The 14313-nt window shown below is 41.2% G+C and overlaps 1 protein-coding gene across 1 annotated transcript in view; it reads right to left on the bottom strand.

Annotated features, from left to right (window-relative positions):
* Positions 1-277: 277 nt before the first annotated feature.
* Positions 278-14313, bottom strand: part of Trax (Translin associated factor X) — a 117564-nt gene continuing 103528 nt past the window's right edge. The window contains exon 4 of the mRNA XM_068351874.1: positions 278-1144. Coding sequence (XP_068207975.1) covers positions 678-1144 — 467 coding nt within the window. The 3' untranslated portion in view covers positions 278-677. The remainder of the gene's footprint in view (positions 1145-14313) is intronic.

The raw sequence follows: 14313 nt of genomic DNA, 5'->3' as shown, positions 1-14313 counted from the left end.
TTTTTCATGTATAGACTTAAAAATAATAAAATATGAGTTAACATAATACAAGTCTATTCATCTCTATGAAAACAGGTGTAATAATAATCAAGTCTTGAAATCCAAACTGATGATAAATTTCTATGACTTATCAAATATTACCAGTAAAAATATCAAAACAAAAATTGATAACAATTAACTCTCTTGAAATCCAAACTAATAAATTACTTTAAGTATGCTGTTATATTATCAGTAAAACAAAAAATGAAAAAATGTTTTAAAAATAAAAACTCTCAGATATATTTTATACTGTATTTGATTTCTTAAGCTAACATTTATGGTACTTTAGACCCCTGGTGTTTATTGGCCTTTTGACCCCAAAAGAATTTACCACCCTTTGGATTGTACTGAAAAAGCACACTTGAAGCATTTCTCTACCTACAGTATGTGGAACCATTAAATTAAACCCTGATTAAACTTTTCAATAAAAGGTTCATTATGAAAATAATTTACTCGAACAGTGTACTTTAGATATCTACTGGTCAAGGTTAGTTTTCACTGCCATAACACACCCTACTGAATTGAATCTCGATAAATCTTCATTACTATTCATGGCCTTCCAAAGTTAAGAAGCCATTTAGTAATATTATCTGCAAGACCTGCAATGTGAAGCAATACAGTATGTCCATTTTTAAAAACTATATGAATTCTTGACGATTTTCATCTGCATCATACATGGCAAAAACATCCCCAAGCATTTCAGCTGGAACTTCACTTTTCCTAAGCTGTAACGAATAACATGCCTCTTCCACTTTATGTAAGCTTGATCTAAAAACTGTAAATTTATGATACAATTCCCGCATTGGAATGTAGCCAAGAGATAGGAAACCTCCATGAATTTTTTTCAATACATCACAAATTCTGTAACAAACCTCAAAATCACCAGTACTTACACATTTAATGCAAAATCTCATAAGCTCTCCTGTTAAATCTGCAATACCTAATATATACTCTTTAGGTTGAACCAAAACACTCATCGGTACAATATCAGTGTCTTCTTCACTAGTTCCGAAGCGGAGGCGATCTTGTATTTCTGAGTGGCCTATGATTTTATCAGTGGTTAAAAAGTAATACAGAGAAAGAGCTTCTATATACTCTTGTAGACCTGAAAGATATATTACAACAATTAAGTAAATTACATAAATAGTAATTTCATATTCAGGGTTCTAGTTTCTAATTAATCATTTCATATCAAAACCATCAATTATATAGAGACCTGACTAGAATTCCAAATGTCTCCATATACATACATTCTGATGTTTTATTGTTGGATGATACAGTAATTATAAGTAACTATTCTTGAGCATTGTCTTGAATTTATGCATTTGGGTTAAATAGCCCAGTGCTAGAGCCTGAGGTGAAAGTTGGCTGAAGGAAAAAAAAAAAAAACAAGACTGAAGGTAAAGTAGAAGGATATAAAGCAAATGTAGCTCGGGTCCAAAAGAAATGTTGCAAAAACCCCTGAAGTAATACAGTACCTATAGTGCATCACATGAGGTGCACTAGTGGCATTTCTGTAATAACCACCTCGGGAGTATTCCCGAATATGACCATGATCTATCAATTTGTGGTTATAGTTTAAAGGGTTAGAATAGTACACATCAGCATGATGCATAAATTTCACCAACCTTGCTTTACTAAGTTTGACTGATACGAACTCATTTTGAGCAATTTTGGATTTACTCCTTTTAATCTTAGTCCCTTTGTCCAGAAGGGCCAAACACTGTACAGTATTCATGTTATCTAAATTTATCAACAAAGAAAGTTGAGCTTGCTGGTTCTTGCAAGTACATACTGCCTTTCTATGACCTGTGGAAGTGCAAATTTGGCCCTCCTCACCCTTGTGTACAGTAAGACAGTGATCCTCTTTGCACTGGTTCACCATTTATCAGTTTCTTCTTTGCCATTCTCCTTAAATGTTAAATATAACATATCTTTTTATCACACCTTACATCAGTATCCAAGTCAAAATAATAATTAAGTTCTGCACTGTACAGTGGAAGTATCTGTTGTTTGTAAAATGAAAGTGTTGTTACGACAGGGTGTTACTATAATGAAATATGTTTCACAGGGCAACTGACTTACCGGGTACTCAAAGTCTGCAGATAATAAAAGACCATAAACTCGGGATGTTAAAAGAATTCACTCTTAAACTACTATTACAAACTGGAATAATACTGTAAATATAAGATAATACTGTACAGCTATCGTGAGAAATTGGGGCATTGTGGACTAGAATTAAACCCACTCACTTATATCCTACTTTATTCAAACACTATATCTACACATACATAAAATTGCATACATCCACTTCCGAGAAACAATTCTACCTTTAATATTATTTTAATCTCAAACCTAACATTATCACTAATTTTATGCCATGGATACTCTACTACACTATCAAAATTTCACTTACATAAAAATGAGAACACCATGAAAAAATAATCTTAATATCAATCTAAATTAGTTGTGCTACTTATCCCTCAATACTATGAGGCAGCGGATCTGCCCTCAGTAGCTATATACAAGATTTGTCACCATCGGATATACATGCCCACTTACTCTATAGTAACCTACATTTCCATGTTTATTTATTTTACTGCGGATTACAGGATAACGTTTTCTAAAGTTTGCTTTATTTTTTATTGTATTTCACTCTAAAACAACCAAAATACTCTTTCCACTCATTGTGAAGTGATCATAGAATAGTTTTTCATAAATTTCTTTTATATCATTTGGCTCTAAATAATGGTGAAGCACAGTGATTTTGTGTATAAAAAACTATATTCATTGAAGCGACTATGTAATTCCGTAATAATTCAACAATAAATAGGCGTTGAAAGATCTACAACTACTCGTCAGTAATAATGGACTTTATGTTATACTGTAAAGAAATGTAATGAAAATACCCATTTGTTTCCTTTGACACAAGAAGTATTTTATAGTACAGTACATAATTACTGTACAAAGTATAAGATAAACAAAAATGTTTATCTTCTGATGACTAAACAAACATATTTCTGCTACACCCCCCCCCCCAAAAAGAGAGAGAGAGAGAGAGAGAGAGAGAGAGAGAGAGAGAGAGAGAGAGAGAGAGAGAGAGAGAGAGAGAGAGAGAGAAAATATAAATTTAGTATATTAAACAAAAGGTCAGTTTGTTCTTCTGTCGTTCCATCTTGCGTGTGACTGATGTTATGAACTGGATAACTCCAGTTTTGAGTATTTCACAGGCGTGAAAATAGGGAATGCATGACAAAGAACATGACAAATAAAGTGTTAAAGGTCAATAAATTGAAATAATAACAGTAGGCTAACATTTACTCGTGAAAACGATAAACAATACAAATATGATATATATATTATATATCTGACACAAAAATTTTGTAGAAATGATAATTGAGAAAATAAGGAATAAAATAAGAAAAAATAAATCTCGCCATGTGTCATCACATTTACAGCTATCAGGATTACAAATGTAATAAGTGATACGATGGAGAAAATATCCTAAGATCTGTGAAATGCAAATAAGTAATGTAGGAAATTAGAAATTTATAAAAAATAAGGGGAAGATATATACAGAATGGATTTAGACATTTCAAGTAATTATTTATAGTACAGTATGGAGATAATTCTGTGTGATTTTAGATATCAGTGTGTGATGGAATTCAACCAAACAGAGCTTTCAACAACTTGCATGACTGGTGTTATGGGTGGGAGTTCGAGGGGGAGAACTGGGAATGGTTGAAGAACGACACAGCTGCGTTGCAATATACAGAATGCCTTCTGTGTGATTTGAACATGAATACCACCGTAGAAATACATTAAAATAGCCATTACATAATCATGAATAAAGACTAGAATTGCAAGTGTTTCAGTTGTGGGTGGGGTGAGATGTGAGGATCCCTATGTCTCGCAGCTGGGAGGTTTGGGTAACGCCTCAGGTAGAGAATATCATCATTGGCTAGAGAGAATGGTATGATTCTACATGGTAACATACACACACTAAAACAGCTCTTACAAAATCAGAAATAAAGGAGGGGCTAATATCATGGAGGGGAGCAGCCGTTTTAGTGAACTTTCCTAAGTGTAAACTGTGTGATATACAACCATGTGCTTTACTCATTTATAGGATATACAAGTGATTTTAACTTACATATGGTTTATATTTGTAAACGACATATCCGTGACCCCGTGTGTACCATGCACGTTTTGATGTCAAGCAAAGTCATCGTAGCGAAGGGGCTAATATATACAGTACATACCCTAAATTTTGAACTTAATACGTAAATATTCCTGTTTCAATTAAATGAATCCTAAATCTAATACATAATTACAGTAGAACCTTGGACTAACTGACTAATAGGGTGGAAAGGCTATCCGTTATCACGAATTGTCAGTTATATCGTAACATACAGTATGTTTCCTGGTTATATAAAAAATACAGTTTCCCCAAATATAAAAACCCAGCAAAATCATACTAAATTGTATACACGACTACTATATATACCTAAAACCTGGTGTAACATCAAAACAAGCAGCTGAGATTAACGCACTCATTTTTCACCCTTTGATGACAATTAAGGAATGTAAATTAAATAAAACTCACAAAAAAAAAAATTAAGTAATTTATAATTTTCTTAACTATAAAAACCAAAGTCTTTTAATACTCAGTTGGAACTAACCAGTTAAAAAACTTATAATGAGGTGTCTACAATAGCCGGTAGTCAGCTGTTACAAATGGTCCCAGAGAATGGCAGTCCTCATAAAGAGTCTGGACACGTTTCAAATAGTGTGGAGTGAACATAGATTTACTCCTCCAAAAGGTAGTGTCCAAAATGCTCTGCCACAATCTATTCTGCTTGAAGGCCACTGAAGTTGTTACAGCACCAACTTCATGCGTCTTGACCTTTAAAAACTTGAGGCCAGTCTCACTGTAATACATATGAGCCTCTCTTATAAGAGTCTGATGAAGACTGAAAGGGCATTCTTGACATCTGTAACGAGGGCTTCTTACTCGAGCACCAAAGAGCTTTCGACTTGCCTCGCAACTCTTACATTCTGCCCAGATAGAACTTTAGGGCTCTTACTGGACACAGGACTCTCTCCAACTCCTCGCCAACCACCTCCGAAAGATTCGGAAACTCAAAAGCCTTGGGCCCAGGTTGAGAAGAGCGGTCATTCTTGGCGAGGAAGCCTAACTCCAATGAGCAGATAGCTTCGTTATCTCGAAAGGCAATGTTTTAACTAAATGCATGAATTCACTAACTCTTTTAGCTGTCTCATAACTAACACAAAAAATAGAGTTTTTATCGTGAGGTCCTTAAATGAAGAAGAATGCAAGAGCTCAAGCCTGTCACTCTAAGGAACTTCAGGACAATATCCAGAATCGAAGCTAGTGAATCCTGGTTGTTTCGATGTTTCAAACGATTTGAGAAGTACCTGTAGGACTTTATCATTCGAAAAGTCCAAGATACTGTGTCTGACTACAGTCGCTAACAGACTCCTGTATCCCTTGATGGAAGAGGATGAACAAATGAGCTTCCTTCGAAGATATAACAGGAAGTCAGTAATCTGAGCTGTAAAGATACTGGAAGAGAAAACAGAGTTGACTCTGCACCATTCTCTAAAATCTCCCACTTGAATTGATAAATCCTGATGGTAGAAGTCCCTATTGCCTTGTAAAAACCCTAGCTGCCTCCTTCAAAAAATCTCTAGCTCCTCTGAGATTTCGATAGACTGAAGGTAGTTAGATGAAGAGCTAGGAGACTTGAAAGGTACCTTTCCAAGAGAGGATGTCTGAGTAAACCTACTCTAAAGGAAGGCTTCTAGGAGAGCCCATCATCCATTCCAGTATCTCTGTGAACCATCCTCTTGAGGACGAAAAGAAGGCCAACTAGAGTCACCTGGTCCCTTCGTGTGACACAAACTTTGTATCACTTTGCAAAGGACATTGAACAGTGGAAAAACGTACACGTCCAGATTGGACCAGACTAACAGGAAAGCATCTATGTGAACTGCTTTGAGATCTGGCACTGGAGAGCAGTAAAATTCTAGTCTCTTTGTCTTCAAAAACGCGAATAGGTCTATACAAGGACGACACCAAAGTCGCCACAGAGTCTTGCAGACTACTCAATGGAGTGTCCATTCTCCAGCTGAGGCTGTCTGCCATACGTTCTTCCCCCCTACAATGAACCTTGTTAGAAGGATTACATTCTTCTCCTTTGCCCAGATGAGAAGCCTCCTCGCAGTCCCGTAAAGGAACCTCGAGTGGGTTCCGCCTTGCTTGGCAATGAAAGCCAATACTGCGGTGTTATCAACATTGACCTGCACCACTTTGTCCAAACTGACCCTTCAAAGTTTTTTGAAGGTTAACTGGACTGTCAACAGTTCCTCGTATGATGAGGAAGCTCTTCCGATCCTCTGTCCATAGTTCCGAAGCTTCCAACTGTCCAGTGTTGCTCCCACTCTGAGTTCGAGGTGTTGGGACACAACACAAGGTTTGAGTTCCTCTGTTCAAAGGAGTGACCTTCTGGAAGATTGACCGGATCGTTCCACCACTGAACAACTTCCTCTGGCATCCCAAAAGGGATGCATACCGACTCTAGATCCCCTCCTTGTCCCAAAATGATTGAGGTAGAATTGGAGAGGACGAAGAAAAATCACACAAGGACAATAGCTTCTAGCTTCTGACTGGCCGGAAAAGGAACCCTGGTCCAGGAAAACTAGGATGAACAGTGACATATCAATGGTCACAAAGAAAGATTCAGCCTTCCCAGGGAAAATGTTATTTTGATAATAAAATAAATTTTTGAATATACTTACCCGGTGATTATATAGCTGCAACTCTGTTGCCCGACAGACAACTCTACGGTAAAAACTCGCCAGTGATCGCTACACAGGTTGCGGGTGTGCCCAACAGCGCCATCTGTCGTCCAGATACCCAGTACTCAATGTAAACAAAGACTCAATTTTCTCCTAGTCCCACTGCGTCTCTATTGGGGAGGAAGGGAGGGTCATTTAATTTATAATCACCGGGTAAGTATATTCAAAAATTTATTTTATTATCAAAACATTTTTCAATATTTAACTTAGCCGGTGATTATATAGCTGATTCACACCCAGGGGGGTGGGTAGAGACCAGCAATATATGTTTACACTTTTATGAGCTAAGAGTTTTTATTTCATTTTAGAAGTTATCCAAATAACAAAAACAAAATAAATAGGTACCTGGTAAGGAAGTCGACTTGAACAATTACTCTGCCTTGTAAGTACGTCTTCCTTACGGAGCCTCGCGATCCTCTTAGGATGCTGATCGACCCCTAGGATCTGAAGTATCAAGGGTTGCAACCCATACAACAGGACCTCATCAAACCCCTAATCTAGGCGCTCTCAAGAAATGACTTTGACCACCCGCCAAATCAACCAGGATGCGAAAGGCTTCTTAGCCTTCCGGACAACCCATAAAAAAAACAACATTTCAAGAGACAGATTAAAAGGATAAGGAATTAGGGAATTGTAGTGGTTGAGCCCTCACCCACTACTGCACTCGCTGCTACGAATGGTCCCAGTGTGTAGCAGTTCTTGTAAAGAGACTAGACATCTTTCAAGTAAAATGACGCGAACACTGACTTGCTTCTCCAATAGGTTGCGTCCATTATACTTTGCAGAGATATATTTTGCTTAAAGGCCACGGAAGTTGTTACAGCTCTAACTTCGTGCGTCTTCACCTTAAGCAAAGTTCAGTCTTCCTCACTCAGATGTGAATGAGCTTCTCGTATTAACAATCTGATAAAGTCTGACCAAGCATTCTTTGACATAGGCAAGGATGGTTTCTTAACTGAACACCATAAAGCTTCAGATTGGCCTTGTAAAGGTTTAGTACGCTTTAAATAGAACTTAAGAGCTCTAACAGGGCATAAGACTCTTTCTAGTTCATTGCCTACGATCTCCGATAAGCTGGGGATATCGAAAGATTTAGGCCAAGGCCGAGAAGGCAGCTCATTTTTGGCTAGAAAACCAAGTTGTAGCGAACAAGTGGCTTTTTCTGACGAAAATCCGATGTTCTTGCTGAAGGCATGAATCTCACTGACTCTTTTAGCCGAGGCTAAGCATACCAGGAAAAGAGTCTTAAGAGTGAGATCTTTCAGGGAGGCTGATTGTAACGGCTCCAACCTGTCTGACATGAAGAAACTTAGTACCACGTCTAAATTCCATCCAGGGGTAGCCAAACGACGCTCCTTGGTGGTCTCAAAAGACTTAAGGAGGTCTTGCAGATCTTTATGTTTGGAAAGATCTAAGCCTCTATGCCGGAAGACCGATGCCAACATGCTTCTGTAGCCCTTGATCGTGGGAGCTGAAAGGGATCGTCCTTTTCTCAGGTATAAGAGAAAAACAGCTATTTGAGCTACAGAGGTACTGGTCGAGGATACAGACACTGACTTGCACCAGTCTCGGAAGACTTCCCACTTCGATTGGTAGACTCTAATGGAAGACGCTCTCCTTGCTCTAGCAATCGCACTGGCTGCTTCCTTCGAAAAGCCTCTAGCTCTCGAGAGTCTTTCGATAGTCTGAAGGCAGTCAGACGAAGAGCGTGGAGGCTTTGGAGTACCTTCTTTACGTGTGGCTGACGTAGAAGGTCTACCCTTAGAGGAAGACTACTGGGAACGTCTACTAACCATCGAAGTATCTCGGTGAACCATTCTCTCGCGGGCCAGAGGGAAGCAACTAACGTCAACCTTGTCCCTTCGTGAGAGGCGAACTTCTGCAGTACCTTGTTGACAATCTTGAACGGTGGGAATGCGTAGAGATCCAGATGTGACCAATCTAGGAGGAAAGCATCTATATGTATTGCTGCTGGGTCCGGGACTGGAGAGCAATAGATTGGAAGCCTCTTGGTCAGCGAGGTTGCAAAGAGATCTATGGATGGTTTTACCCCAAGTGGCCCAAAGTCTCTTGCACACATCCTTGTGGAGGGTCCATTCGGTTGGAATTACCGTACTTGCCCTTTCCGACTGAGACAATCTGCTATGACGTTCAAGTCGCCTTGGATGAACCTCGTTACAAGGGAGATGTCTTGACCTTTTGACCAGATGAGCAGGTCCCTGCGATCTCGTACAACGTCAGTGAGTGGGTACCTCCTTGTTTGGAGATGTACGCCAAGGCCGTGGTGATGTCCGAGTTAACTTCCACCACTTTGCCTCGAAGGAGAGACTTGAAGCTTTTCAAGGCCAGATGTACTGCCAACAGCTCCTTGCAGTTGATATGCATGCTCCTCTGACTCGAGTTCCACAGTCCTGAGCATTCCCGACCGTCTAGTGTCGCGCCCCAGCCCACGTCCGATGCGTCCGAGAAGAGAACGTGGTTGGGAGTCTGAACAGCCAGAGGAAGACCCTCTCTTAGGTTGATATTGTCCTTTCACCAAGTCAGACAAGACTTTATCTTTTCGGAAACCGGGATCGAGACCGCTTCTAGCGTCTTGTCCTTTTTCCAGTGAAAAGCTAGATGGTATTGAAGAGGACGGAGGTGTAGTCTTCCTAGTGACACAAAATGTTCCACGGATGACAGCGTCCCTACCAGACTCATCCACAGCCTGACTGAGCAGCGTTCCTTCTTCAGCATCTTCTGGATGGATAGCAGGGCTTGATCTATTCTGGGGGCTGATCGTCTTGTTGTTCAGCAACGTCCTCATCAGAGGGTTCCTCATCCGAAAACTGATGAGGAAACGGCAACGGAGTGGGCAACGTCTGGCTCGCTGAGTCCGGTCGCACTGGTGCATGCGTGACGGAGCCGGACACAACATCATGGAACTGATGCACAGTCTGTGAACTGTCAACAACCATGGGTGCGCGAGGAAGCACAGCGTCAACCCGAGACTGTCTAGACCGTCTGGGTTGTGCAGTCAACACCCTACCGGGTTGCTGAGGTTGACGCACTGCGTCAAAACAAGTCACCTCTGCTGGTTGTTGAACGTCCTGAACGTCAACAACCACCTCTGAGCGTCGCTTAACGTCAACGTGCGGCTGGCAACCCACACTGGGTCGCATCGGTGGAGGAACCACCTCAACTGGCAGACGCGAGTAGGTTACCTCAGCGTCAACGGGGCGCACAACCGACCGGTTGGAAGGTTGTTGGCCAGAAGGTTCGGTATCAACCTTCTCCGCATTAAAGTCCTCTATCAAGGACGCAAGCTTAGACTGCATGTCTTGCAGCAAAGCCCATTTAGGGTCTACGGGAGCAGGTGCGGCAACAGACGGGGTTAGCGACTGAGGAGGTACCGCTTACCATCCCTGAAAGCCTTGTTATGCATGACATAATTGTACAGCAAAACTTCAAAGGCTCGAAAACAGCTGTGAGGTTGACCTGTAAAAAACTTGGAGCGTCTCCTGGCCAGGCGCCAGGGAGAGGCTACGAGAATTGAGAAGTCTATCTGGGCAGAGGCATGAACTCCCAAGCCGAGAACTTCTCTCTTGTCATATCAGACTCTCGCTCTATAAACCAGTTTAAAAGAAGGGAAAGCAAAGGCTGTATCCCCCAAACTCCTCCTGGTGAAAAACCAGTCGCCTAGCCAACGTAAAGCTCTCTAGGAGAGCGAGAGAGCACTAGCTTAAAAACAACGGCTTCGAAGTAGCTAGGCCTAGTGTAAGCTCTGACGTTTAGGTGAACGAGGAGCAGCAGTTACAAAAAGATCCGGACAAAGATCCTTAAAAAAAATCATCATGATTTAATTAAAGTCCATAGGGGGCTAAGCAGTTTTAGGCTCCTCTCCATCTGACAGAGTCCTCAAGGGAATATCAGTAGGAGGGGGAACAGCAACTTCCTCATCTACAGGAACCTTGTCCGATAAAAGCTGAGTCTCAAGCAAGGGAGAGACCTACCGTGGTGGCAATGCTTTACAAGCAGAGTCCACACTCACTGGTGCATTAGTAGCGGACCAGAACGCAACGTCATGTAACTGCTTGACAGTCGGTGAACTGTCAACAACTGAACTGTCAACCACAACAGGTGCGTGAGGACGCACAGCGTCCACTCGAGACTGCTTTGACTGCCTAGACTGAGCAGTCAAAACAACTCTAGAATGCGGAGGTTGACGCACAACGTCAAAACAAGTCAACTCCGATTGTTAGTGAACGTCTTGAACGTCAACAGGAGCATCAGCAAGTGGCCTAACGTCCAAATGCGGCTCAAAAACCACACGAGACCGCATCGAGTGTGGTTCTCAACAACCTGACTGACGTGACTAAGCTACGCCAACGTCAACAGTAAGCACAAAGGAACGTTAGGTTGGCTGAAAGCCAGGATATCGATGAGATAAACGGCTAGACTCAACGGACTAATCGGCAGAATAGTCTTCCATAAGGGAGGCAAGCATATACTGCATGTCTTGCCATACAACCCATTAAGGATCAACGGAAATGGTTGTGGTAAGAGACGAGGGTAACGTCTGTGACCGCAACACTTTGCCAACAAAAAAAGACTCTCGGAGTCTGTGTTACGCTTTTGTTAGGCGGCGAGCAGTTATCCGATGACTGCATGGGGTCAGAGCTGTCCTAATGGTTGTAATCAGGACGCTGGACCTGTCCTGAAAGGACTGACTTTCGCTTAAGGGCTTCAAAACCTTGTGACAGGTTTCTTATGCGAAAAGCCTTCGGATGACGAGGAGAAACAACGTCTCTCTCGTCTTATGGTAGGGGAGATCTTGGTAAGATACACCCGATACCATAGAGGGAAAAACGTCTGTTCGTTGATCAAGGCCTCTCGAACCCATAAGTCGTTTGACATTACTTCTCCCCTGGGCTTGGGAGCATGCAAGAGGTCCCGGACTAGGTGAACGACAGGCACGAACAGACGAACCCTCGGACGCAACACTGTAACACTTTGCGCATATCACTTTATCACTTCGATTTTCTGTTTTGCACTTATTTCACTGAAATCGAAACTTTTACTGATTTCTACCTGAAACACGCAATTCTACCCTTCATTAAAAGGTAGTAATTGCGAAATCAGTCGTATACAAGTAATGCAAGCTCATTAATACCAGCAAAAAACAGTGTAATTTTAAGATAAAAAAATCAGTGGCTGGGAAAGAGACTAAACACTAGTTCATATAACTACGTTTTCAATCTCTCACCGCACATAGCCTGGGGACGAGAATAAAAAACTAAAAACGTTTTATCCTTCCTCCCCGTACAGCGACTAGGGACGAGAGTAACTCGAGAACAACGTTACCCGCTTGAACGGAACGTTTTCTCTCCTCTCTCTCCCTCCGTCTCTATCTCTCTCTCTCTTTCTCTCTTGATTTCGCACCTAAGAGAAGAGCCCAATTATATTTCGTCAAAAAAACATGTTATTTGACTAAAGGAAAAAACTGAAAGGTTTTTCAAATAAAAAGTTCCTTTAAAATAGAATTTAAAACATTTAAGCTAAGAAAGAATGAACAAAACGTCAGAATCGATTTACTCTTACTGCAAAGTGAAACCGTGATACACTCTCTCTCTATCGTAACGATAGAGCGCATGTTGAACGTCCTGAACGTCAACAACTGCGTAGCATAAATAAACTGAACGTTAGTTCATCTTTGAAAACAGTACGAAGACTATCAAAGAAATTCTTTCATAAAATATTACATTTAAAAAGTTTTAAATCCTTAGCTCTTTAAAAGCTAATTACGATATAAAGGGCTCAACGTTGATTAACTTCGGTTTCCAAGTTAGGACCGCCTACTCTCAGGAAAGTTCGCCTATAAACAAAACATTAAAATTTATTTTTATATGTTTATAATAAATGGAAAGTTAATCGAAGAGGCCTAATAAAGGTGGAGATATAAAATATATAGATCTATAACGTGATAAGATAATTACTAAAAGCCTAAACACACTTCCGTCTAAGGGAAGGGTCGGCCATTTAAAAGTGAAAGAAAGTCCATACTCTCTTTGTCACCATAATTAAATCTATCCAAAACGAGTTCAAGATTTAAGATGAAGATAAAACACCTGCATAGCGAAAGCTCAAAACTAGAATATAGTACTTCACCAAATAGATGTGAAAAACTCCAGTTTAGCAACAGCGAGTAAGTACGTCTTGTCGATAGCTCGACAGAGAGAAAATTGAGTCTTTGTTTACATTGAGTACTGGGTATCTGGACGACAGATGGCGCTGTTGGGCACACCCGCAACCTGTGTAGCGATCGCTGGCGAGTTTTTACCGTAGAGTTGTCTGTCGGGCAACAGAGTTGCAGCTATATAATCACCGGCTAAGTTAAATATTGAAAAAAACCCCTCCCAATGAGGAGAGGGTTCCCAACACACTCATCCACTTCCTCGCAGAACACTTCTGTATCTTTAGAAAAGATTGCAGTTTCAAGACGGCTTGCACCGTTCTAAGGGAAGACGTAAAAGCCCGAAAAAACTTGACTCTGAATCACCACCCTTAAATAAAGTATCTTTTGTGATGGAGTCAGAAGATCTGACGGAAGTAGTGACGTGTTTTTAACAGGATACATCTCTTAAAGGTTCTGACTTCTGGCATCAGGGAACCAAGATCACCGCCTCTGTCGCTGCGTTGTTCTAAGGCTAGACCCTCGATAAAAACGTCCAAGATCAAAGAGATCGGAACTAAGGCGTCCTAGATCTCGACATTCGATTCAACCAGTGTCATCACGAAGTCCGAGGTTCTCATGTTCAATGTCATGCCTCATGCTAGATCTTCGACGTCGAGCATCCTGAAAGACGTGGCCCCGAGAGTCCTAGAAGGTGTGGCGCCGAGCGTCCTGTGAGACGTGGCGCCGAGAGGCCAACAGAGCAAGACGCCGAACATCCTATAAGACGTGGCGCTGAGCATCCTGGTGTCAGAAGAGACACCTGTAAACAGGAAGACCCAATTCTTCTGATAGGCTCAACATTATCGGAAGGTCCTTTATGAAAGATTGAAAGAATGAGCTCTGAGAAGCCAAACGTCCAGATACAGGGAGGCTCTGATATCTCGAGTGCAGTGTTCTGCTACAATTAGCATAAGTTTCGTGAACATTAGAGGGGCGGAGCTGAGACCAAAACACACGGCCCGAAACCGACACATTCTTCCCCCCTTCCTCCTTGCAAACAAACTTCAGATAAAGTTTGATTGCATAGCCTGCCTCTTAGACTCCTCTCTAGATCTGGGAGAGAGATCTATTGGAGCTAAAACTAAAGGAGGTTTCCCTATAAAAGGAAATTTTACTCCTCCTTCAGAAGGAGTACTGACCAAAAGTCTGCTCCCCTCTTCTCCCAAGATGACCAGAAG

Source organism: Palaemon carinicauda, chromosome 28 (genome assembly GCF_036898095.1).
Source record: "Palaemon carinicauda isolate YSFRI2023 chromosome 28, ASM3689809v2, whole genome shotgun sequence".
NCBI lineage: Eukaryota > Metazoa > Arthropoda > Malacostraca > Decapoda > Palaemonidae > Palaemon > Palaemon carinicauda.
This window is presented reverse-complemented; position numbering and strand designations above follow the sequence as displayed.